We start from the raw sequence: 26,631 nt of genomic DNA, 5'->3' as shown, positions 1-26,631 counted from the left end.
GCCAGGATGGATAGGACTTCTTTAGGAAGGGGTGCCAGCTCCATGAGCAGGTCTTTCTGAGACCATCAACAATTGTCCTAGACGGTAAGTGATGGCATCAGGAGACTCAAGGTGTGGCTTGTGGTATCTTAAGTGGCACCTACTTTGAGATTTGGGGAAGAAAGTTCTTAGCTTTGATTGTAAACTTAAAGCTGAGATAAAAAGGGAGTGGGGAGTGAGGAAGATAGTGAGAAGGTGGTGCTGGTTGTGTGTAGAGTAAGAGGATGAGGGTGCAGTTCAGGACAAGGCTCCCAAAGGCACAAAAGGAAGAAACTGAACTCTGATGCAAGGCAAACTTCCCCACACCTGGAATCCAGAAGTGCTGAATTTCAGTTCCCAGAACTCCAACTGTTATGGCTGGGGGTGATCACGTCGTAGTCCCAACCTAGAGGGCATTAGCTGGGGAGGGCTATCGTCAGCTCTGTAATCCAGATTTTTCCCTTCCTTTTCAGCCATAGCAGGCTATGCCTTGGGTTTTAGAATGGTCAGCTTTGCAGGCTTAAGACATACTCGGTGCTGTACCATTTACCTCATGGAATGAGAAGCAAAATTAGAAGCCTAAATTTTACTGTTAATTTCCCCCTTCCCAATTCCTAAGGTGTTGAGAAGTTCCAAGGGGCAACCCTACTGGATTGGTTTTCTCTGGAGAAGAACAAGAGGATTAGACATGTAGGACTGTTTTTGTAATATTTGCTTTGTCTATAAATCCACATGCGGTGTGTAAGTAGAAACAGTGGGAAATTCTTACTAGGCAGCACAACCTCAATTCTTAGAATAAATACCCTGGCCAGATTTCCCTAGATTAAGCCAGGCTTCTGCTGACCATATGGATCACTAGATATATTAGATTCTCAGACTCCCATATTTTAAAAAGTAAATTTCTACCCAGAGCTAAGCAACTTGATGACTTACAGCTGCTTTGGTTACAATCCCCATAACTCAACCACTGTCCTTGCTGGTTGTGGGTTTGGGGCGCTGTAGTCAAGACCATCTGAAAACCAGGTTGCCTTATGTTGCTTTAGCCCCATCCTATATTAGCACCCCAGCAAAAGCTTCACCATGCTACAGTGTGTTAGTGCCAGCCAGCACACAGATCACTTACTGCCCCAGCTTCCAGTATCCATTTTTTCCCACCCATTCATGCTCAGCATTCTTACCTCTGTCTTAATCCTGTGGGTGAATTGTTCAGTTAGAACTAGCCACTGGCTGGTTTCACTCAACACATGAATCCCTCACCGTAGGTTAAGAAAATATTGCAATGTTCATGTAACATGCAACATCTAGTATGGCTTAATGTGAAGTTAATGTGAAGGCATGATTCACAGAGCATGCTGAAGCAAAGGATGAAATCCCACAGCATCTGCAACTGCCTTGTCCCATTCTAGCTTAATCTAGAATGTTGGGCAAACCTAGTCACTGTGATTGATATTGGAAATATTGACATCTGTTGGTCCAGGCTCTCCTCAGGGATCATTTTATAATAGACACAGAGAAACAACTTGATGCCTTCAAAAGGTTTTGGGCTTTGAACCCCATTGACCCCAACCAACTTGGCATGGGATTGTAAGCATCTGCAGTTAAGAAACATTTGGAAGACCCTAACCTTCCTAACCCAGAAATAAACTGGTTGCTTAATCTTGAGGCAGAGCCCTTCTCATCTGTTTATAAGCTTCTAACCCTCTTTTTCTGTAGCTGTGATGTAGGTGTATGAAACTAAAACTGAATTGGGACTGATGTAGGAAAAAACATCCCTTAGATCTCAACTGTGCTGATGCATAAAGAGCTAGGTTCAGTTTAACAGAATGTTTTTTCAAGAAAAGGCAGTATAGAAATACTATACTGCTTGATAATATCTTAAGAGTGATGGACAGATGAACATATATAGTATTATTTTCTTTCTGTTCTCTATTTCTTCTATCATGGGACTTTAGGCCATGTAAAGTGGTTTCTTATTCAGACCTAGACTTTATTTTAGGTTGTTCCTTCATATGTTGTCCTGAGGCAACTTTTGGCCTTCCAGATATTGTTTGAATTTTAACTCCCAACAGCTGTGTCCAGCTTGGCCCATGGTGAGAGATGACAATAGTTTCTCAAGTTGTCCTGTCTTGCTCTGGTTGGTGCCCTAGCTTAACAGCATTATCCCCACTAATTAGCTGCTTATCCCCCCAATAAGGTGGTTATATTTTTGTTTAGATTGTACTGTTTTGATTTTAACATTAATGCAAGCAGGAAATTCTTTGTACTTACTTGTAAAGGCACAAGGATGGTCAAAAAAAGGAAAAATAACTTTTTATTTTTATTGATCATGCTATGACTCAGATTTCAGCTAAATGTTTGCTACCACTGCAAATAGCAGATGCAGAAGATGGGCACTTCTGTTTTGGTGAGGGCAAAGGATTAAATCTATCCCCCATCACCTGGGTCCCACAAACACTGCATAAGTACAAACACTCCAGGGTGAAGTCCATGTGACAAAAATGGTGTCCACTTTGGACATTAAGAGAGCAGGGGATCTTACCCAACCCTTGTTGCAGGGTTTATCAAGAGACTGCAACTTTCAGCTGAAACCACAAACAGGAAGCAAACTTCTCAATGTCTTGAATGCTGCTTGTGATAAGGACATTGCTTGTCATCCTTTGATACGTTGAATGCAGCTCGTGTTCAGGGCCAGACCTCTAAAGCCAGTTATAAATCTACTTCAAAGCATTTTTATCCAAACAGCCCCATTGGGATCTGAATTGTGTTTTGGATTATAACCCCTGTTACTCCCAGCCTCTCTGGGATTTGTAGCCAAGAAATCTGGATACCCACAAGTTGGGGCAGATTAGTCTAAATCAGCAAAACCCATACTGAGGTTTATAGGAGAGGACAGACTTATTTACTAATTATTAACTAATTACTATTACAAATAGTAAAGCTGACTCTAAAAAAGATCAGAGTTAATCCAGAAGGAGGAATGGTGGACCAACAAAATCTCTTGATACAGTCTGTCACACTAAGTCTACTAAGCAGTGAAAACTCATTATTTAGATTTAGTTTCTCTTGGAGGAAAGAGCACTGGGGACTTACATCATCTTGGTTATATTTGCTTGGCTTATTTGCTCTCTGTGTGGCAGTAAATCCTTGTAGAGGTTCACTTCAGATCCCCAGAGAAAGATTAGAGGTGCTATGAAGGAATTTAGATTCTTTCCCCTCCTTGGATGGTACCTATTGTTTCACTGTTTCAGAGGTGATAAACTAGGTTTGCTGCCTGAGGTGTCTCCTTCTCAATTTCTTGCATGGGGCTTTGAAGTCTCCTTGAGCACATTGCAGGTTGGATACCAAAGTGACTTTCCATGAACACAGCTCTTTTTCTACTCCTGACAGTTCCAAATATGAATTGGTTCTCTTCCCTCTTTCTTTGGTACACAGATTCCAGATTGAGGATGTGTGACCTTACTAGTCTGAGCACTTGGTTCAAAGACACAGCCAATTATTGCTTGCTGATTAACTAGTTATTCTTGTCAGGAGTTTCTCATGGGAAGAAATTCATCCCGTTATCTGTACAACAATATTATGGCTACATGGATCATGTGAAAAAAAAAACTTGTTATTGTGTGTTGTGCACGTATACTGCTATTTACTGCCACCTATTGGCGTGTGCATGCTAGTTACCCAGTGGGGGGGTATGGAGTGGCAATATAACTGGAGCATTGTATGCCCAGCCTCGCAGTTGTTTTAGCGTTAGCCACCATGTAGTTATGTAGTTTTATGGGTTATGTAGTTGTAACTAATAACCAAGTAGTGTACCTCTTCTCTGAGAGTTTTTGGCTAGAGACTTTATGTTTGTAGATAAGTCTTGGATGCTGAATTTATGAGAAGACGTGTTTTTTCCTATATTTTGTATACAACTTGTATTTTATGACGTTTTGCATTTTTATCAATAAACAACCAGATAGTATATATTTTCTGGCTGAGTTTCTTTGGAGAACAAGATATGGACATTGCAGTTTGCAAACCTCTCATGCTGATGTGTATTTTTCCCTGGGCAAAGTTTTTCTGGGAGCATTGCTGTACTCTGCACAACAATTCTGAACCGTTCATTACCCATTTCCCTACCTAAGAAGCAATGATCAGCAACCATGTTATTTTCCACAAAATATTATCTTGAGCATCTCAAGGAGTGCATCTCCATTTTAATCTGGCATGTCCCAGAGTTGTTGGGAGTTGGGAATAATAATAATAAAAAATGATGCCAGTGGTTGACCAGTCTGACCTCCTCATCAGAAAATCATCACATGGAGTGGTAACCGATTCAAATGAAAGGATGGGAAATTCTGTCAAACTGAGTCCATCAGTTCCCTGATGCTTTTTTTTTTATTGGTTCCTAGATTCCCTCTAATCATGGAGAATCTGATGTTGTGGCTGAGCCAGTCTTCCTGGGAGAGGCATCGGGCTCAGGCTACACAGATCTGCGTGGTGTACTTTAGGGCTGCAACAGGAGTGGGGCAAGCTTGAAGGTCTTTCCTTGGAGAATGCTTTCTTGTAAGGTAGGACAGCTACATGTGCACTATAGTCTGGAATATTGACCCAGGTACTGGTTTCTTCATATCTGTCTTCTCCCTAATCCCTCTCTATGATCCCTATATTCGTTATAAGATGTATTTGCTCAGTACAATATTCTCTGTGATCTCTGCTGTGGCATAGTGCTGCTGTATACCCCAATATTTGCAAATTCAGCAGCCCCAGAGTGATCTCTCCTTCTCCTCCCAACAGTGGGACTACCCTGAAGCCCCCTCACATCCATCCATCCTAAAGGACGCTGCTTCTCCAGAATGGCATGAGGAAGGTATCCAGAATTTAATGTAGATACCTGCAGTGTGCAATGCTGAATGGATAGCTTAGGAATGTTTCCAAGCCACTTTTCTCTTCCCCTCCATTTAAAAAAGCTTTTTTTAGAACAGTAACAACATAAGGCAATGAATGAACAAAAATGGCATAAAGAGAGTGCTTTTCTTGTTTATATGGACACCTTGCCCCAAATGATTTGGGGTGGGTGGGGGTAACATAATTGAGTTTGCATTCAGTTTGGTGGTGGCACACGTGTCACTTCAGAGATAAAGTCTTTCACATTCTGTGTCTTCTTGTTTATATTTTCACGGAATACAAATCAGCTGGGGATGACAGGTGTAGTAACGTGACATATCAGGAGGGCACCAAAGTGGGAAAGGTTGCTAGGGGTTGCATGTGAGGTGCTCTCTGAGCTGTAGAGCAGAAGAGCTTTTAGTCTTTACTCTTTGCTGCTGGAGATTGTGCAAAAAAGACAACGTTCTAGCCCTGCGCTATGGGCTTTCCCTGTGAATCCAGTCATCCATGTATATCCCTCCCCTGGATCTTTGCCCAATTTAGCCTGTAATTTCTAGCTGGATCGCTATTAGATACAGCTTAGTTAACATGACAAACAGCTGAGGGAGGGCAGGATACTTGTTTGTTTAAAGGAGGCAATTTTTATGAGACCTCTCATTAAAAAGCCTACCCTGGATTCCTCAGAGATGGGCAATTATAGGCCACTATAGACAAATACAGGCCAGTCTTTAACATTCTGTCAATACACTCAAGGCCAAAAAGACCATTATTTACATCGATTAAGTTATTATTTTGATTTCTGGACCGCCTTTCTGTCTACAAGGCACTTCAGATAGCTAACGGTCTAAAATAAAGTGAAAACGGATAACAGGTAAATAAACATAGTTTAAATTATTAGCTGTACAACTGCGAAGACTTGGCTATTTGGACAGCAGCAGTGGTGTGTATTGAGGACAAATCCTCTAGTAGTACATCCTATAGCTCGGAAGAGATGTAGGAGAAGACCCTTTCTGGTGTGCCCGGCAGACAGTGCTCTGAAAAAGTGAGCATCTTTCAGCAGGCTTGTCCTGTTGACCTTAATGCCTAAAAGGTTGATCCCGCATTACATAACCTAACATCCATATCTTCTGTTCTGAGAGTTTAAGGGAAGATGGTCTCTATATACCATTCTGATTGACTCAGTATAGGCAGCTTCCTATACTGTAGTGCCGGAACAGATGATATTGTCTTTCTCCCAGTTCTAACCCACTGCAAATGCAACCCCCGTCCATGTTCAACAGCTCTGATTGAAAACTGGAGTTTTCCAAACCAAGCCATATAAGCCTTTCAGAGAAAATAGTCTTCAAATTATGGGTAGTCCTCACTTACTGACTGCAATTGGGATTGGCAACTCTGTTGCTAAGTGACATGGTCGTAAAGTGAAAAATCACATGACTGTGCCTGACTTATGATGGCAGTTCAGCAGTTCCAGCTGCGATCATTAAGCAAATCACCTTGAGTCGTTAAGTGTGATGTCACATGACAGCGACTTGCGATTTTCTGCCGGCTTCTCCATTGACTTTGTTTGTCAGAAGCCAGCTGTGAAGTGACAGGATCACATGACTGCGAGACACTGTGACTGTTGTAAATGTGTGCCAGTTGCCAAGCACCTAAATTGGGATAACATGTCCACGGGGATGTTGTCATGGCTGCAACTTTGAGGACTGGTTGTCTCATTATTCAGCGCCATCATAACTTCGAATGGTCGCTGAACAAGTGGGTGATAAGCAAGGACCAGTAGTTACATCCACAGTGTGATTGGCTACAGGGCTGGACACATCCTCTCCCCTTCAGTAGCTGTGGTGTTTCAGACAGCCATTTTGTGCTGGGGGGCTCTGTTCTCTGCTGCTTGCGGTTGAACCGATCAGTTGCCTACCCTTGCTTAGTTACTACCTCGTGGGGCAATGCATGACACACTGGCTTGCTGTTTACTCACAAGGAGAGCTGAATGGCTGACTTCTGTTTTAGTGAGCCCAAGCGCAGAGTGCCTGGGGGGCTCCCACTTTTGACAGAGGCAGCCCCCGAATTGTTTTCAGGTACCTGTGCAGCTTCGGTGCTCCCCCCTCCGTCTCAGAGGTTCCTCCTTGCAGGTGGGTGGGTGCCTGTCCTGGAGTACGAACTAGAGCACGCAGGTGCGCTTTCAGCTGAACGTGTTATACTCAAGAAAGGATGCCCCATTACCTCCATGAACTTTCCACGAAGGTGATTTCCCATCTAGGCTAAAAGCTCTTTGCTCCATCCTTTCGGTCCCGCCCAGGCTATGAAGCTGGCTCCCTTCCTCTCCCGCCTTCTCCCTGCTGTCTGCCATTTCTTCTTTTGGTTTCGCGCTGACAAACAAAAAACCCGCATCATTAAACAAACGCTTGCCGATTCCGGGGCCAGCTGAGGAGGGGAGGGCGATAAATCTTGAGCCATATCAGGGTCTTGCCAGGAGGAAACTATGACGCTTCAACAAAAGGAGAAAATGAAGGGGAAATTAAGGGGATTGATGTGGTTTTAGTTAAAAAAAAATCATTCTGTGCTCCTTGGGCTTGAGTGCTTTCGCTTTGCTGCAGCCTAACCTTGGCAGCTGATTGGCTGCTCTGCAGAGGAGGAATTACCTCTTCTGCTCCATCAATGCTTCGCATTGGCTGTAGGGTCTTTCAGGCCTCGGCTTCTTCTCTGAGGTGTTACAGTGGCTTAATTAATACACTTCTACTTAGCATCTCAAATGCTACTAGTTCAAAACCTAACAGGAACTTCTTTTATTATCATGGCTTTTCTTTTCAAGCTTCCTCCTTTTCCATTTGATATACATACATACATACATACATACATACATACATACATACATACATTACATACATACATATATATTCCAATAGTGCACTTCCATCAATCATCAATTTTCCAGTTACCTGAGGGAGAAGGCTTTTACCTCAGCTTTCAAATAATATAAATAACTTACGGGCTGTTGGAGGCTGGGGTGAAAGCCTTCTACCTTTGATGCTTTAACCTACTAAATATACATTTAATCTACTCTGGGTGTGTGTTTATCTCTCTCTCTATACACACACACACACACTCACAGAGTATATAAAACGATGGGTCCAGCAATGGCTTCTGAAGGGGGGAATCTGCCTTCTTGAGCTCAGGTGGGACCACTCTTCCCTCACGGATGACTGTTTTTCCTTTCTTGTTTACTACTACTGTAGCCACAATTTGTAGTGAATTCAAAATCAGAAAACTGCACAATTCATACTGTGCTCTTCATCCCATTTTCATGAAGCGGAATGTGTTGATTGGGACGTCATGATAGTCCAGGGTTAATGATAAACAGGGTATGGCAAGGAGGAGTTGTCCATGATTATTTAAGCCAAAGTTTGTTTATTTTATTAAATCAATCGATATGCGACTCTGAGTGGCTAACAACTCATTAAAACAATAAAAAAAACATTAGCGAAATCAAAAACCACTAATAGTCACCAAGGATAAACCCAACAAGACAATCAAAAGAAACCATTCAAAGGGCCATCTGACCTCCCTTCCCACACCCAGTTCTTCAGTGCTTTATGGAAAACCAGCAGAGTTGGGGCCAATCGGTGCAGTGTTCCAAAGGGCCCTGTGACCAAAAAGCCACACTTCCAAGGCCCTATAAGGTGACATTCTTTAATTGAAGGAACCCGGAGCACACACCTCCTGTCAGATCTAGTGGGATGGGTAGAAACAACCCGGGAGAGACAGCCCCACAAATAAGCCCGCCCAATGTTGCGAAGGGCTTTATGGGCGACAACCAGCATGGTGTTGTGGGGATGCTCCTAATAACGACATGTTCAGGCCAAGCTGGAATTTCAGTTCCTGTCTCCCAACTTTGTTGAACCTGGGTTATAATTCTCACCCTGCCCTAAGTAATGTGGTGGGTTAACCTGTTTTGTGAACCCTGGCTAAGAAACCCTGGCTAAGCAAACCCTGGCTAAGCAAACCAAGGATTGCTGAAATATGTAAACCCAGACAATATTTAGAAACGTTTCTAGTCTTAGGCATGACTATTTGATCATATGTTTAACTATTTCTTTGTTCCTATTCTTATGGCTCAGTATGAGGAAGTTTAGAAATAGTCTGCAAATTCATCCAGTTATTTATTTTGCTTGGTTTTGGGATTATACCAGGAGTTTGTAATCCCATCGACCCAAATGACTTCCAGTTGATCTGTGTCTTTTTCAGGTGTCTTTGAGTCATGGCTTGCTGCCAAATTAAAGTGATGACTGAACTGAAGGTGAAGATACTTGTATATTTATTATTGTTGGCATGATTAGTTTCAGTAACTGCTGAAGATTTGTATTGCTAGATTTGTATTTGTATTGCCAGAAGACAGTGTAGATTGTAGACATTGTCCTGAACATAAGCAGAATGCAGAAGAATACTGAGCATTGAAACAGCAGAACATCCCACTGAAAAACCACAATGCTCATAAGGATGCAGAGTATGGGTGTAGGCCCATTATCAGGGAATACTAATACATATTCATTACAGTTGAAGTAAAAATTAGATTTATTAAGAAATATATGAAGATAGAAAAGCCTACATAAATACATCTGGGTGGGGGGAGATAAAGTTCCTTTTTGCCTCTTAAATACTGGGACTCATTTAACTAATAGGCCAGGTGAGAAACAGACCCAGGAATAGTAGGGAAGACCTTTCCTCTTATGAACCTCTTGCCATTGGCCCTAATGGTCAAAATGGCTGAGAGATACAAAGAGGTAATACAACCTCCAGCAAATTCCCTCTTTAAAACCAATGCAATGGGAGGGAGTAAGAATAAAGACAGATCTGCATTTAGTGTTTTACCTGTTCCTGTCTTGTATTCATGCCAGCTTGACTCAAATCTGTTTTAAGAAAATCTGCTGAGAACAGGGAGGTATGGAGCCTATTAGAATGGATGAGGAGAGAAAAACATGCCCTGAGGTCTCTTTGATGGTGAGTGATGGGAAAATAGAAGACAACACCATTTTATTATTTATTTGATTCATATGACTGTCCATCTTAGAACACGGGCTCTGGGACAGGGTGAGATGGGAGACAGAAGATGGTTTTGTTGGAGGCATCCAAGAAGAATGGCTGAGGCCCTGTGTTTTTGGTTTTATTGCTGCTGTGAGCCACCCAGAGTTTGTATTCTGTTATGGAGTGTATCTTGATATTTTATATGCTTTGTTCCTTCTTTTGGGGTTTTCAAGCAATAAAATCAGTAAAAGAGAGAATGCCACGTATTTTCATCTGTAAGTCACAAGAGGGAGCAATCTATTTCTACTGCCTAGAAATGGTTCTGGAGAGAGGCAAACGAATGGTGTGGATAAGTCCTGAAACAGCAGATCACACATATCCCTAAATATTAATTAATTAATTAATTAATTAATATCCAGATTTGACCTCTCTGACCTCTCCCTCCACACTTGCTCCTGGAACATTCATTGTCTGCAAATCAACCAGGTCAGGATGTTTTTGGAGCAGTTATGATGTGTCTTAATGCTTTCCTAATAAATTATCAGAGCAATTGTATAGATGTCTGTTCAAAAGTAAGCCATACTGGGTTCAGGGGAACCAGGTCTGCAGCTTCTGTTGAGTTCTAAACATCTGGGCTCCATGGCTGGGATATTTTTTTTTAATACTTACCCACTGGGATGGGGAGAGGGAGGAGGAGGAGGAAGAGGGGGAAACTAAATATTTATGGGATATAAATAGAAAGCCATACTAGATGAGACAGAAGCTTATCGTTTGAAATTAACATCTCTAAGATTTTGTAAAGGCCAGCTTTCTTTGTTCCTGAAAGGTACTTATCTATGCCATGTATTTTCAGGTATAAGTCACAAGTGGGAGCAACAGAGGAGACTCAAAGTGGAAAAAAATGCAGATAGGAATTTCCTGTCTAGTCTGTTTGCTGAAGTACACACTGCAAATTCCTGTGTGCAGTCTTTTCATTGTGAATGTATTCTGTTGCTCCCTCTTGTGACTTGCACATGAAAATACATGACACACTCTCTTTTATTAATTTTACAGCTTGAAAAGCCCAAAACAAGAAACAAAGCTTATAAAAATTAAGATACAAACAACAAACAACAACCCCAAACCAACCAAAACTGAAAAAGTACAAAAAGAAAAATACAGTAAACATAGTTATATCATTTTAATTTTTTAAAAAATGATATAACTCTATAACAATAAATTAAAATAATAAATTAAATTTTGACCTAAGAGAATGGATTGGCCGCTCTTTTCATTCTCACATTATATATAAGACGAAGCTAAAGTGATTGCCTTGGACTGAAAATGTCCACATCTTCATGGGAAAATTCAGCAATACTCCCTCATGTGAAGGCAATTTTTCTGGTTTTTTAGGGGAGAGGGGAATCAGAAAATAATCTTGCCCCAAATGCTATTGTCGATAATTACACTCCACAATGTATAATCCACAATGTATACCTCTAAACACACACAACACCGATCAGAGAACCCTTCACAGAAAGGACCATTGAGTAGTGGCTTCAGTTTAATTAACTGTAATAATTTCACACACACATGTACACTTACAATATCCACATTGCGTTCACTTCCTCCAAATTCCAAGGCATGCCACTGGACAAACTTTACAGATTTTCAGAGCTCAGACTAAGCTGAATTTAAACTACATATGCATTCAAACTTTGAAAAATTGTAAAACTTTAAGTATTTAATTATTATTTCTTCAGTGGATGAACTAGGGATAACATATTTGAATTTTCTGAAAAGAACATTCTGAAGAGGAGGTTGCTTTAGTAAATGGGCAGCATGTAGCCTTCTGTGTATCCTTCCTTCCTTCCTTCCTTCCTTCCTTCCTTCCTTCCTTCCTTCCTTCCTTCCTTCCTTCCTTCCTTCCTTCCTTCTCTAAAAGCACAGGGTAGCTTATATGAGGGTCTCCCCTAATTCTATCACTACAATAAACCAGAGGTACTTTAGGCTGAGAGAGTATGATGACTCAAAGTAACCTCACGTGCTACATGGTCATCTGGAGACGTCTTCCCGGATGAATTCCAGCACATTCCTATACACAGATAACACTCAGAATGTTTGAGTGACACATGAAAGCATTTATTTGTCTCTTAACACTCATGCACCCCATTTATTCTTCCTGAATGACTTCCTTGTCCCCTCTAGTTGTAGCAGAAGAAGAAATTAAGGCCCAGTGTAGGCTCATGGAGGAGCCTGTAGGAGGAGAAGAAGAAGGCTAAATCCTGAATTTGGGAAGTCTGGATCCTAAGTTGGGGATCCAAAGAAAGGGAAGGAGGGAGGAGGACTAGATCCCGTAACTAGTGATGCTGATAGAAAGAATAGTGAGAGAGCAGGCAGGCAACAAAGGAGACAGCCTTGGGGAGGAAAGTGCTAGCTGGGCACAGGCAGAGGAGGGGAATAAACTGAAGGAGATGGAGAGAAAAAGTCAGGAAGAACAGGGATGTAATGGAGAAAAAGTGGAGAGTAAGGGAACATAGAGCACACATGGGAGAAGGAAGGGAATTACAAGAAGACAAGGGGAAGAGTAGAAGGTTGACCTGCAGACATACAAAGAGAGAGAGAAGATTTGGGGATGTAGGAGGGGGATGTTCTAGCCTCCTTTAAAATGAACCAACTGATCAGGATTCAGCTCTATTTTAGCTCTATTTAGCTCTATTTAGATTCCTGCACAGAGGGGGCATTCAGAGTCTCAAAGCTGGACTAGTCAGGAAGTAGGTATCTAAATCAACCTGGCTGAAATTTGGTTTGGGTCATCCTGATGCTTCCATTTCCACCCAGAGTTTCTGATCTGAACCAGCTGTAGATAGTATCCATAGCTGACACTTTTAACATATTTTGTACCAGATGAGTGCTCAGAGCAGTGCTGCACTGATTCTAAGCATCATTTTATTTCCTACAATGGTGTATTTTCTCATTCCAAGGACAGGGTGAGCAAGCTATAATCTGTGGCCACAAGCACTTCTCAGCCCCTATTTGCTGCTCTTGCAGTCATTTCCTGTGGCTTCTTTGTAAAATAGGATGCCAAACAGGTGTCTTAAGCTTCTGATAGGTGTAAAGCATTTTTTTCCCTTAAAACGCTCCCTACTCTTCCACAAATAGGAAAATATGGGCAACAATTCCTCTCCAGTAACCTCATGGTATCTTCATAATCATAATCATCCTAATATATAATTAATAATATATAATTCATAATCATTGGAGTCATTGGCTGTTAACATAATTTATAAACAAAAAATATGGTTCTTGGCTTGGTTCAGAAAGGTGGTTTGCTTTGATCCAAGCATTATGTGACATTAGAAAGGTAGCTAGATCCAGCTTCTGGCATTGTAGCTCCTGCTGCTTCTGCCACCAAGTCAGCCCAACAAGACTGAGCTCAGAAGCTAAGCAGGGTCAGGCCTGGTTGTACTTGAATGGGAGACCTTCAAGTTATACCAAGGCTGTAGGCTAGATTGGGAAGACAAGGGCCATCCCAGAGGAAGTCAATCCGCACAATTGTTCAAGACAACTGCAAACACGTCCATGAAATCACCAAGTTTATCAAGGTCATATTATCAGCTTTGACCTGAAGGAGACTTTGAACCTTCCACCAAGACTCAGAGAACAAAAATAGCCCCAACCAGAGAACATATCTCAAACTTACACCAGCCCTGATCTTACCTGTATGGCTTAATACACTATGGCTACAATTTAAATAAGTATAGAAGTTATGAGTCTCCCATACAACCTGTTCATCTATAAAGTTCCAGGCTTGTGGCTGCACACTGTGGTCAAGGGACAATTGTTGGCTGCATTTCTAAATAAACCTATTTGTCATCTATGCCACTGACCACAGCGTTCAGAATGACTTCTTAAGAACCTGCTTGTGCATGTTTTACAGTGCACAGAAATCCATGTCATTTTGTGGGATGACTTCTAAATATTCTGTTCATAAAGTGTGCCTTTTGCATGCATTTTCCTCTCAAATACCTGTTTTAAATTTTCCCAAATATTGCATTGAATTTGAAGCCAATAACCATTTTCTGCTTTTTCATAAAAGCAGCTGATCCATACCCTGGCCACTAGAGGGAGCCATTGTATAACTCAAAATGAAACAAGCATGTTCTTTACTAGGGTAAATAACAGAGTGTTGTAGCAAAGCATTCAAAAGAGGTGTAAAAACTGGCTTTGCAAGGCTTGCTCTGCTGCTTCAGGAGCTACCCCTGATTAGCTTTGCATGTGTGTGCATACATAGCCACTTTGCTTCCCTTGGGATCTGGGCGAAAACGCTATATGTCCATGTATATCTTTGTAACAGTTGAGCTGAACTCAAAGGAAGTTTACTTTTTTATTCAAGAAATATAGGTAAGAAAGATGCCAGGCTGTGAAAAGCAGCCAGGCAACTTTCCTAGAAAACGTTTGTCCAGACTGAAGAAAAACAACAAGTCCTGGAACATAGGCCAGAGGTGTTTGGGTTCTTCTGGATCATTTGACATTAGCTAGGAACAGTCTGCCCAATTATTATTGCTGCAAGCTGAGCCAAAATGGGCAAACCTCTCACCTGCAAGCACAGAAAGGAGTAGGCATTGGTTATTTTTGCAGGATTAGAGGTGGGATACATGTGATATAGTGAAATGGGAGGTGGATCCAAAATTATTTCCAAATACCTGTTCGCTTGTTGTCGCAGTTTTCTTTGCCCTATTCGCCCCCCCCCCCCCTCGGGAATGATGGTCCAACCTGGTGTGCTTTTGATCTTAAACTAGAAAATCGTGGCACCGGGATTTTGTGTAACCATTGCCATAAAACGTGCAGCAAAAGAATTAATGAATAGAATCAGAGCCCCGAGAGCTTGGTGGTTAAGCAGAAAGCTGGACACGGGTTTCCCCAGTTCCGCATTCGATATTTGCTTCACTGCATTATGCCAGCCTTTCCATTCAGAACCATGAAAGTCTTGAATTAGCCAAGGTGAGATGGGTTATTATCTTCAGATTTCTCAATGAGGCATGCAAAATGGGCACATTCCCTAAATGATCCCTCAGCAGTGAATGTCAAACCATAAAGAGAAACTTTTCACAATTTAAAATCAAAACTGTATCCTGAAAAGCAAACCCTTGCTGCCCCCAGGCAGGAATGTTACAGTTCAGTTGATCACACTATTCATAACAGGACTAGGCAGCGTGTGGACTTCCAGGTGTTTTTGAATTCCAGTTTCTGTCCACCCTAGGCCTATCCACCAGCAGTTAAATATACCTGTATAGCCCATCTTTGAAATAGAGGATTCGACTTCAAGGAAAAAAATTCTTGGGTGGGTGAGACTTGTTCATCTTTGATATTCCTGCAGCTAGCAGGAATATCAAAAATATTAGGGATAAATACAACTGTCCTGATGGACCTTTCAGCTCTTTTTTGATACAACAGTAGTCGGATTTCTCTAGAAGATGCTGTAAAGTTACCAATTACCCCAATATCTCTATACTTGAAGGGTTGACTGGTTGTGCATAGGATCTGTATAAGGCATTGAAGCTCTGCCCCCCTTCTGAAATTTCACTAGGCATTACTTGCAAACTTACACATTTATTTTCAGAAGAAGTAGAAACTTGCTTACAAAAAGAAAACGAAAAAAAGGGAATCTGGGAATTGTAAGGTGCTGAATTCTGTACTCTGTGCTGCCTTCTTTGGCTGTTCACTGCCTATGGAGAGTTGTAATCCCAGCCTGCTATATGAAGAATTGCACTTCAGGTTCTCACAATAAAGGTAAAGAAAGCCACTCAATATGGGGTCATGATCCAGCACCCCTTCTGCCTCTGGCTTCTTGAGTGTGCCTTTGTGCAGCTTTTGTGTGGTGGTATGTTTGCTGTGCTCTGTGTTAGCCTGCAGGATCCTGCAACAAATGAACCAGCGTTGAGGGTGATCTTAACCTGGGAGCAGAAGGGAAGGGACGAGAGCTGCTGGTCTGCCTTTCTGTCAAGTAGCTATTGGGAATAGGAGAACTAATCTGACAGTGTCGCTATGCCAGGAGGCCACTGGGATTTTCCAATAGCCCAAGTGAACAGAGCCATGCTTTGCATAGCGAGCGGCAGATTAGTGACAAGAGAAATATGACATTTTTGGAAGATATTGGTGTTCTCTCATATTTCACAGGAAATAGTCATAGCAAATCAAAGGTATCATTAGCATAGGCATTCTCCTTTGGTGATTCGTGAATAGACCTAACCCTACAGTTTCCTCTGAGAAGACATAATTTCTGATCTGCACCTACCTGTACTGAGAATTATTACATTCATGGTCTTCTAGGGATGTTGATTGGGAATTTGAGTTGCAGCCCCACATGCTGGAGGGCACTTGGCTGGGGACCTCTGGATAAAATGACCCAGTTCTCCAGGTAGGGTCTCTCAGAAATATTGCAGGCTCATTGGGAAGAGCAGGAAATTCTGTCAAAAGGCAGCAAGACGTGTCTGTGGCAGTGGTCCTTGAACTGTTTAACCTAATTAACTTCTTTTCCCGGTCTCGAATAATGTCATTATTCCCACAAAAAAAGTGGACTCTTGTTTTACACAACCATCTCAGCAGTGGCAGTCCCAGACTGGAACCTTGACTCACAAGAAGCCCTTGCCAATTGTTCCATTACCCTCAGGATATGCCCAAATTACCCCCTTGGTAATTACCCCCAAGTTAAAAACCATGGGATCAGAAGAGCTTTTAAGTATTTCATTACTGCATTAAATATTATTGCAGCAAATTAACCATTATTTTGCAGGGCATGCGGAAGAATTCAAACACAATGCCTGGCAATGGTTGGCCGGAGACAAAGTTCTGCTTATTTCCTATTTCTTCAGTCATATTTTGTGAGCATGATTTCAGTACTGGCTAATGAATTTCATATCCTGAAAATGTTTGCACTGGCTAAGCCCATAGGGTGGCAGAGGTCACCATTATTATTCAGATTCATTAAAAAAAAAAAAAACTTGCTACCAGTCCAGTTTGGCAGCAAGGTAATAGTCCTGACATCCTCTAGGCTCTGTGCACCAAAATGTTTACCAAGGTTTCAAGAGATCAACACGCAAGCTGAACTCACTGCAAAAGTGCAACAGCTCAGATTTAGCAAAATTATCACAGTTGGTCAAAGGATTAGTCTGGTAGATATTCTGTGTTGATCTGTTAAAGTTTTCAAATGCTTCTTTATTTTAATCCCAATCTCATTTTTGCTGTTGGGTGCTCAGATGTTGGGCAGTTTACTTTAAATGCCAGTAAGGTTATTTTCCAAAATGGAAGGGGAATCTGACTGACAAAGTTAGGAGATTAACCAGTGTGATGGAAGAGGATCCATAGAATTTCTACTACTCATAGAAGATGCTTGGTGTTATTTGGCTTCCTCGGACAAAACCTCTTTCTCTTCCTCTTTCCAGCAATGCTGCTCCTGGACAAAGACAGAGTAGAGTCCAGGTAAGAAATAGGAATCAAATAAACTTTGTGCAGGTCTACTGAAAAGAAAACCCTGTTAAGTGAAATGGTGTTTTTCTGCAAATATAAACAGATCGTAGCTTTATCCCAGTTACTGTACCACTAATCCAATATCCTTAAAATACACTGGTCTTCAGTTCCATAATTTTGAATGATATAACCCATATTTGCTCAGATAATGGGAACATAATTTCAATGCTACTACTACTACTACTACTTTATTAAACTTGTATGCCACCCAACTCTCGACAACTCTGAGGAATGCTGCTATACACTCTTTACCAGTGTGGTGAGTCCCACTGAAGTGAAAAAGTTGACTTATGAGTAGGTACATGGAATCACTGTATAATCATTTATTCTAGTTTTGGAAATTATGCTAGTATTACTAAGAGTTTAGAAACTGAGTTAACTGATGTCATTGTTGTTCATTCGAAACTTTGTTCATTTGAATATACCCAATTGGGATATTAGTCACCCATCAAAAAGGAAACTATCAGCCTCAAAGTTGCCCTTAGTTAGGGCTATTAGAACAGGAGTGCCAAAATCCAGATGACTAGAAAGCAGCAAATAATAATAGCTTTTAGTATCTCTCTGCTGCCATCCAATGGTTCTCTGCCTTTTTGTAGGTCAAATTTGGTAGCTGTACCCTTAGTAGTTATTTTACTTTTTCAGGTATTCAGTGTGTTTGATGAAGATGAGGATGATTGCTTTGACTTCACCCACTAGTCTCTTTTAACTCTACCCATTTTTTTTTCCTGATGTTGCTTGCTTTTTTTAATGTGGCTGTTGGCATGCCCATAAGACTTGAATGTGTCTGCCTGTCCATCTGCCTTCTTCAGCAAATGTTTTCTTCTGGGCAGATGAGCCAGGGCATCTCTTCACTGTCTTTTCTTTAATGGCAGGATCCCACAAAAGGTGCTGCCTGGTCTTCTAAGCCTGGCATCTCAATATAGATCACAACATGGCTTCCAGTGACATGGCAGACAGCACTAAGACGACCAGCTCCAGGTAAGCCTGAAGCTTGTTTATGGAGGGCTGGGCCTGAATAAAAGCATAAAAGTATTTTACCATATACTGTATGAGTAGAGAGCAATGGACAAGGATGCCATCAAGACCTTATGGATCCTTCCTTTGACAAGCCTATCTCACAAGCTATTGTAAGGCAACAATTGAGAGAAATGAATCCCATATAAGACAGCCAATGTGGTGAGATGGTTGAAGTGTTGAAGTACGACTGGGGAGATCCTGATTCAAGTCCAGTCTCAGCCATGAAAGCTTACTTGGTGACTTTGGGAAAGTCATTCCCTCCCAGATGAAATAACTTCTGAGGGTTCTCGTTGTGGAGATAAATTGAAGGAAAGAGCACTATGTTCATTGTCATTAAAAAACAGTGATTAATCATTCCCTGAATTCAACCTCTCACCATCCTCTCCCCTTTAGCATTTCAGAAGTGCTAGACCTCTGTCAGGTTGATGCTGAGACCATTCTTGGCAACTTGGGGTTCACAGAAGAATTAGCACAGGCTGCCACTTGGATTCCTGCTCGGTTCTTCTCTCTTCCATCCCAAGCTGAGGGCATCAATTTCCAGCTCTTTCTAAGAGCTCAGATCCAGCGGATTGAGATGGAGGATCCTTGCCTGATGTTAGTAAGTAAGTGTCTCTTTCATGATTGGAGGTTCTAAAAGTGGGCTCTCAAAGGATGAGAACACCTCTTTCTTGACAATGACAGGCCATTGTTCAATGGCAGAACATCTGCTTTGCATGAAAAGGGTCTTGGGTTTGATCTCTCTTATCTCCAGGTGAAAATGATCAGGTAGCAGGTAACACCTCAGGAACAGGGTGGGGAATCTATGGCTGATCAGATGTTGTGGAAGTACTATTCCCAATAGCTCTAGTCAGCACAACCTATAGCAAGTAAAGCTGGAAGCTGGGGTTCAGCAATATCTGGAAGATCATGTGGTTCCCACTTTTGAGTAAATAATAGGCATGTTTAGGGCTTAACACTAAAGTTAAGAGGATTAGCACCAGGTGTATCTCTGTGCCTATCTGTCTGCACCTATATCTATCTATGTGGTATAACTCTCTGTGCTTGATTACAATAGAGATAAGACCATGGTGGGACTAGTTGTCTCACAGTTGGCAGGAAGGAGAAAGCAAAAGCATCATCTGAAAATGCTGGCAAGTGTACAGTTGTATGGGTGGAGGAAAGTGCCTCAGGATTTGCCATGTTGACCATGCAGTGGTATGGTTTAACTACAAATTGCAGTGATGATATTGCAAATTGTATTTAACAATGTAGAAAGGAGAAGCAATTTGGGAGGATCTGGGGGACACACAAAAGCTTGGGGGGCAGGCCACAGATTGCCCATCCTTGGTCTAGGTATACATACTGAGACTCCATGGCCTTATAACCTTGGAGGGTGCCTCTAAAGGCTTCCCAAAATTATCACCAAACAATAGTCTTTAATATGAAAGGTGGGAAGGGGAAAATCATTACATGTGTAATTTTAATCATACAAACTGTGATTAATTTTAAGTGTGTTTAAGTGTAAATTAAATCAAATTGAACTTAGTGGACATGTTGGTTATAGGAGAACAGCTTTCTATGATATTCCTCAAAAGATATGTAAGCAGTTAGTAGGGAGGCACAAAACCTGACAATCTTTAGTTAATTTTACTTACCTGAAATATTATTTCAGCAGATGGGATCACCAGGTTTTACCTTATATGGGCTCAGCAGTTGAGCAGTATTAAGCCTGGTTAAAACTTGGATGGGTGATCACCAAGAGCTGTATGAGCTGTAGATTAGAATGGGAAGTCGAAATCATTCTGGAAGAAGGCAACCACAGCTTCCATATTGCTGCCAAGAAAACTGCATGGATATATCATTATTTTACCAGAAATCAAACTTTTCTCTGGAACAGTAGGATGGCCATGCAAAGGAATGCTAAATATAGGAAAGGACATTAAAGGTGGTTCTAAATTGTGCCAGATGTGATTTACACAATCCTGAAGTTGCACAAGGAGTGAAAAACACAGAGGCTATCTTTTTGGGCACACATAACATGGGAGCTGCCTTTTTGGTGCATGCACAAACAGGTGCCTATTCACTCGTGCGCAAAAACTAGCTAACCTATGCAAAATCCAACATTTACAAGGGATCCAAGAATGGAACAGAGATGTAAGTCCGAGGATGCCTCTGTATGTTAATTTGCCCAAACCATCCAAAGTAGACATAGTGTTACTAAATTATTTTTTAAATGAAAGGGCAAACATTCAAATGTTTGTCATCATACCAATGTGTTTACTCTCATCTGGGAATGTGCATTGCGGATTCTTGGCTGCAAAGATGTGAAATATGGAAGATTAAGAAGCAGCTAGTGCCTTTTCAATCGGAATGGTTTTTTCTCTGACACATCTCACTGCTCTTTTTTCAGGTCGGTTCAGACATGTCCAAACTCCGGGTACAACAGCTGATGATTGCTTCTGCCTCTATTCATATATATCTAAGACACCAGTGCAGGAGATCCCACCTGGCCACTTGTTCTGGGCCTTTCCAGAAATCCCAGATTCCTGGAATGTTCCTTCCCAGCCAGAGTCTTCCTCTCCTCTTCATAGCTTGCAAAAAGCGATGTGCTTGTATACCTCGCCCCCGAAAGAATGGCCTCCAAGAGCATTCAGTATGGAGTCTCCTGTGAACTGCCTGAAACAGGAAATGTGGGAAGTGATAGAAGAGGCTCACAAAGACCTATTTCCATTTAACATGGAGGACATGGAGGATGACATGCAAGCAGTGCCAATTAGACACTCAGTTTGCCACAGTAGAATGGGCAGAAGGATGGCTTCTTCAGTGTCTGCCTTCATAGAGGCAGCTCCTGTGATTTCTCCCTGCTGCTACTGTGACACTCCATCGTATTCTTGGAAAAACACAGAAATATCCTTGCCAGGATTAACAGGATGGCTTTCTTTCCCCTTTCGTGGGACAAGAAAGAAGAAGTTGGACAATGTTGGCCGTCAAGAGTTATGCCATTTTGGAGATCTTTCTCCCCCAGAGGCTGCCTCTCCAGATGAAAGTAGTGAAGAATCGGATGAAGAGTAACCCCATGAGTGGAGAAAAGGACCGTATGGACACCTTGATTGGGTTATAATTTAGTGTGTGCACAAAGAACAGGAATTTAACCTATCATACATCATCTTAATCATGTACTCTGTGGCTAATCCCATGTATTTAAGCTTTAGCACCATATTGATGCTCTGAAGATGAATAGTAGTGGCCTACTTTAAATGGATAATGCAGAGATAACTGATGATGAAGTTGCTTGAGGTTATTAAGTATTATTGGCATGATTAGGTTCAGTAGCTTTTGGAGATCTGAATTCAGCAGAAGTCTTTGCTGGAGGATGTGCACCTGAAGATAAGCAAAATATTAGTAATCATGTTGCAGAATGTCCCATTCAAAGAAAAATGCAAATATTCATACTATAGCTGTCTTGGATGCAGAATATGGGCTTAGTCCAGGTATACACGAATGCTGGCAGACATTTATTATCTTTAAAGTAAAAGCTGGATTTATTTAAAAAATACATTAATACAAAAAAGCCTATCTGAACTACACCTTGAAGAGACAAACAATGGGCCAGGTGAGAAACAGGTGCAGGAACAACTGTGAAGTTGCTTCCCTTCATCCATCTAGCTAAAATGGCTTATAGGTACAAAGAAATGTGGGAATCTCCAACATAAACACGGGTCGTTACAGGTCATACAACATTTTGAGTAGTGATGAAGGGATTTTATTAAATGGTCCAATATCCCAACATCAACCATTCTGGAGTGATTCTTGGGTAACATTCTGTCCCAGCCATGCTTTCCATAATTCTTTAAAATGAAGGATCAGATATTGGATCTCCTGCACATAAGGCAAATTCTCTGCAGTGGAATTATGATCCTGTTAGTGATTTAAAAAACAGAGCCTTCTGCATCTCCATCCAGGGATCTAGAAGGCCATTGTCGAAACTAATATTTGTAGGCCCCTGGGAAAACTGTTCTCACAGGCTATGTGTTAAGAAAAAAACCCCTTCAAAACCCTCTGAAATCACACAGCTATAGTTCAATGATAAATTGTCACAAAATGGAGGGTCAATTTCCAACTGATCTTGTTAGGTACAGCGGAGGTGTGATTACATTCCACACCAAAAATACACACCAGCGTTAGAGAGATTTAAAGAATGCAATGTCCTTATCTTGTTCTCCAAAGAAATCCAGCCAGAAGTTATAAAACATATCTGGTTGTTTATTGAGAAAAATAAAACTACATAAAATACAAGTTGCATGAAAAATATATAAAAATCACTTCTTCTCATTTATGTGGCATCCAAGACTTATCTAATACACAAGTTCAACAAAGTCTCTAGCCAAAAACTCTCAGAGAAGAGCTACACTACTTGGTTATTAGTTACAACTACATAACCTATAAAATGATTACATGATTACTAAAAACCTACTAACAGTGAGGCATACAATCATCCACAATTTATTGGGACTATGCACCTCCCCTTAGGTAACTAGCATGAGGACGCCAATAGGTGGCAGTAAATAGCGTGACTTCTGCAGCAATAAACAATTTGTTTCAAGATAAGCAATTTGTTCTTTTTCCCATCAGAATATCCTAACAGATCTTTCTTAGCAGGAAAGAAATGTGTATAAGGCATTGGAAAGGAAAAGTTGTGTCTAAAAAAGAGAGGGAGCCCTCCAAAAACAAAAACTGTCCCCCTGCATTTGGGTGAAATCATGGAAATATCACAGTTGGTGATATTAACCTTTATCTAGGGCTGCTTCAGGCTATTTTCCTAAGCTGGGTGAACTGGTAACAGTATTTCTGTATTAAAGGGAGTTAAGTTGTGTTTTCATTTCAGGATAGCACCCTTTTATCAATATTCCTTAACCATGAATTGGTGATGAAATCAGGGTTCCCACCACTGCCAGAGCAGCAATTCTGAGGTGCAACCAAAAAGCACCATTTCATTTCACACAACTGTTATATTTGCAATTTGCAAGTCACACATGTCTGTACAGTACAGCACAATATTGTAAAATAAAATTAAAAATATCACCAATTTTACACTGAAATCATTGCAATTTTCAGAAAAATAAACCAGAGACTATTACTTCAACTAAAACGATTTATGGTATTTGTGTAATTAGGCCTGTAATAAACAATGGGTTTAAGGAATTTTGACGCCCAATGTAACACCATGTTTGGGTCTGTCTCAGCACATAGCCATAGATGTGTGGCTGTAAACTGCATTGGTGAAGGAAGAGGAAAATGTGTTTTAGAGGAAATACCCTTTTGCACTATGGGACCAGAACAGCGCCTCTGATCACACAATAAAATCCTGTTTATAAAAATATAAAATAAAATCCTACTTAGGAGAATAGTCCCACTGGCCAATCTATTTATTGGATTACATGGAAATAATAATATAATATTAATATTTATTATTATATTGATATTGATATTATTATATTAAGAATAATATTATCTTGCTTTAAAAACTAAGCACCACAGAACAGAAATAAAGGAATATAAAATATCAGTTGAATATATACAAAAATACCAAGGAGATATATTAAAACAGGTAGCTCTAACTCTAAAGGAGTATTGGTCTACTAAACAGGTAACCACATTACAATATAAAGAGTAAAGTAGACCCTATAAAACCTACTAACAATATAAAGCTCCAGGACCTGATGGTATTTCTGCAATATGCTATAAGACTTTTTAAAAAATCCTGGTTAAACCATTAACTCAAGTAATGGATGAGTTTCGGGGATGTGAAGAACTTCCTTCATCATAAAACTAGTTTTGTCCAAGTGGAATTTGAGACTATGGACTTTTCCCCCAGGCATTGGGGTCAGAATTTTTGTTTGGGGGCTCTAGCATGGATGTGTATGTCTCCTTCTGAATGGACTACTGCAATGCACTTTACATGAGCATCTGGAAGCTGCAGTTGGTTCAAAATGCAATGGTGCTGGCAGTTACATGTACTCCTTGATCAGCACATGTTACACCTCTGCTCTGCAAGCTGCATTGGCTACCAGTATGCTTCCAGGTTCAGTTCAAGGTGCTGGTTATGACCTATAAAGCCCTATATGGCATGGGTTATTTGAAGGACCACCTCTCCCTGGTTAGATCTACCCATCCCAGCAGGACCAGCAGGAGAGGCAGGTTGTGGGCCCTGTCTATGAAAGAGTGACATTTGGCAGGACCCAGAAAGAGAACCTTTTCTTTTGTGGCACCTACCCTTTGGAACATCATCCCCCTGGAGATAAGAGTAGCCCCCATTGGCCTTTCATAAGGCTTTGAAGACATGGCTCCATCACTGGTCATGGGGGTTGGAATGTTTCGCAGAGCCTGTGAGATGGTTATGTTGATGCTGGATTTTGATATTTGCTTATAGTTTTATCCTGGCTGCTGTTTATGTATTTATTGTAATACTCGTTAGGTTGTATTTTTAAATTGTTGTTAGCCGCCCAGAGTCACGACGATGAGATGGACAGTGATACAAATTGAAATAAATAAATAAACAAATAGCTTTCTAGGGCTGCAATTTGATGATAAAATCAATTGTACTTCAGTAAGAAATTTGCTCCATTCTAACATCTTCAGTGTTTGCATCCAGGAGCAATTTTGAACCCACATTCTACGTGCCCATGAATAAGCTATGAAATGCAAGACCCTGTGCAAGTTTCTTATGTTTTTCTTGGCTTAAGAAATTCATTTTTAGAAAGTTGGAGAAATATCTTTTCAAGGTCCTCTGCATATCATTATTCTGATTGCAGACAACCAGAGTGCAGGTCTACACATTCAGGCATAGGTCTTCCAGTTGGTACAAGTTCAAAGACAGTAAACTCCATCATTTCAGGATTCACTCAAACCTGTTTATCCCTTGGTGTTGGCTCTGCCTTGGCGTTGTTTGTGTTCAGGCCTGAATCAATTATCAAGATGTTCTGTACTCAGATGTCCACATATTTTGCTTGGGAACTGATCCAGACATTATCTAGTAAATGTACGAACAAGTGAAGAGCAGGCCTTTACTAGCAGGCCCAACTCCCAGGCTTTAGGCTAGGGTTGATGGAATGATGGAAAATAAAGGAGCACTGTGTATGGCCCCAGAATTGACCTTCACTAGTTGTTGAGAACAAAGCAGATAGAGAACAAAGTAGATAAATAGGCTTAGGCCTTGTTAACATTCTTTTCCCTTTGAAAATTACGAGAAGTGAAAGTAACAGTGAAAGCAGTAAAAATCTCTCCCGGCTGCCTCACAACCAAGTTAGACAAGGTACCGGCCAGCTCATACTTCCATTAGCAACAGTAGTGTCTACCTTTTGGGCAATAGTACCAACTATTTTAACTGTGTTTACCAATGAAATTGTATGAACCAATGATGTCATGACTTTCTGATTGTAACTGTTTAAAACCCAATGCCTTAGAATGAACTTTTGTGTTTGATTTGGAACAAAAAAAGTGTCCATCTTGTGTATAGGATAAAGCTTTTAAAGAGATTTCCACATCTTGTGTGCTTAATTGGCCTCGCATACCAGGCGACAAACCTGGGTTGGAGCCCCTTGTTGGGTGTACAGTGTTTTTTTGTTGATTGGAGGTGCCACCTTGTTTATTGCTCTGCTCTCTTTTTGGATTGTATATTTGGGGGGCGGGATTGCTTTTATGCTGTGAGCTGCCTAAAGTCGATGATTGATAGATAGATAGATAGATAGATAGATAGATAGATAGATAGATAGATAGACAGAGACAGACAGATAGATAGATAGATAGATAGATAGATAGATAGATAGATAGATAGATAGATAGATAGATAGATAGATAGATAGATAGAATACTTTATTGGCCAAGTATGAGACATACAAGGAATTTGACTTCGGTGCAAAAAACTCTCAGTGTGTTTGCATAGCATCAGGAAATAAGGAATAATAAAAAGTAATAACATTATATACTAAAACTATGCAAGCAGAAGAGGAGAATTGGAGGAAGAATAATACTACGGCTATTGACTAATATATTCATTTTTAAAAGGAGAAGCTATTGTCTAGCATATATTCACATTTAACAGAGCATTATCAGTCACGTCTTGGCAGTCATATCTTATCATGCAATGTCAATCAGTTTGTCATGCTACATTAATTAGGTGTTCAGCAGAGCAATGGCACGAGGGAAAAAACTGTTCCGGTGTCT

General features: G+C 40.9%; 1 protein-coding gene across 2 annotated transcripts; it reads left to right on the top strand.

Moving 5' to 3' along the window:
* On the top strand, positions 1 to 26,006 carry TESPA1 (thymocyte expressed, positive selection associated 1). 2 transcript variants are annotated; one of them, XM_088137929.1, is made up of 8 exons: positions 1 to 84; positions 4,410 to 4,568; positions 9,127 to 9,178; positions 9,777 to 9,879; positions 17,328 to 17,364; positions 18,285 to 18,390; positions 18,823 to 19,031; positions 20,819 to 26,006. In XM_088137929.1, the coding sequence occupies exons 6-8, from the start codon at positions 18,344 to 18,346 to the stop codon at positions 21,478 to 21,480; spliced, it is 918 nt and encodes a 305-aa protein (XP_087994055.1). In that variant the 5' UTR covers positions 1 to 84; positions 4,410 to 4,568; positions 9,127 to 9,178; positions 9,777 to 9,879; positions 17,328 to 17,364; positions 18,285 to 18,343; the 3' UTR covers positions 21,481 to 26,006. The 2 variants fall into 2 exon arrangements, with proteins under 2 accessions (XP_087994055.1, XP_025026783.2); XM_025171015.2 differs by lacking the exons at positions 9,127 to 9,178; positions 9,777 to 9,879.
* Positions 26,007 to 26,631: the final 625 nt, after the last annotated feature.

The sequence above is a fragment of the Python bivittatus genome, unplaced genomic scaffold, assembly GCF_059951505.1.
Source record: "Python bivittatus isolate LINGU-HERP-01145 unplaced genomic scaffold, Pbiv_v1 ctg000220_np1212, whole genome shotgun sequence".
Taxonomy (NCBI): domain Eukaryota; kingdom Metazoa; phylum Chordata; class Lepidosauria; order Squamata; family Pythonidae; genus Python; species Python bivittatus.
The sequence above is the reverse complement of the archived record's forward strand: the minus strand, read 5'-3'. Positions and strand labels throughout refer to the sequence as shown.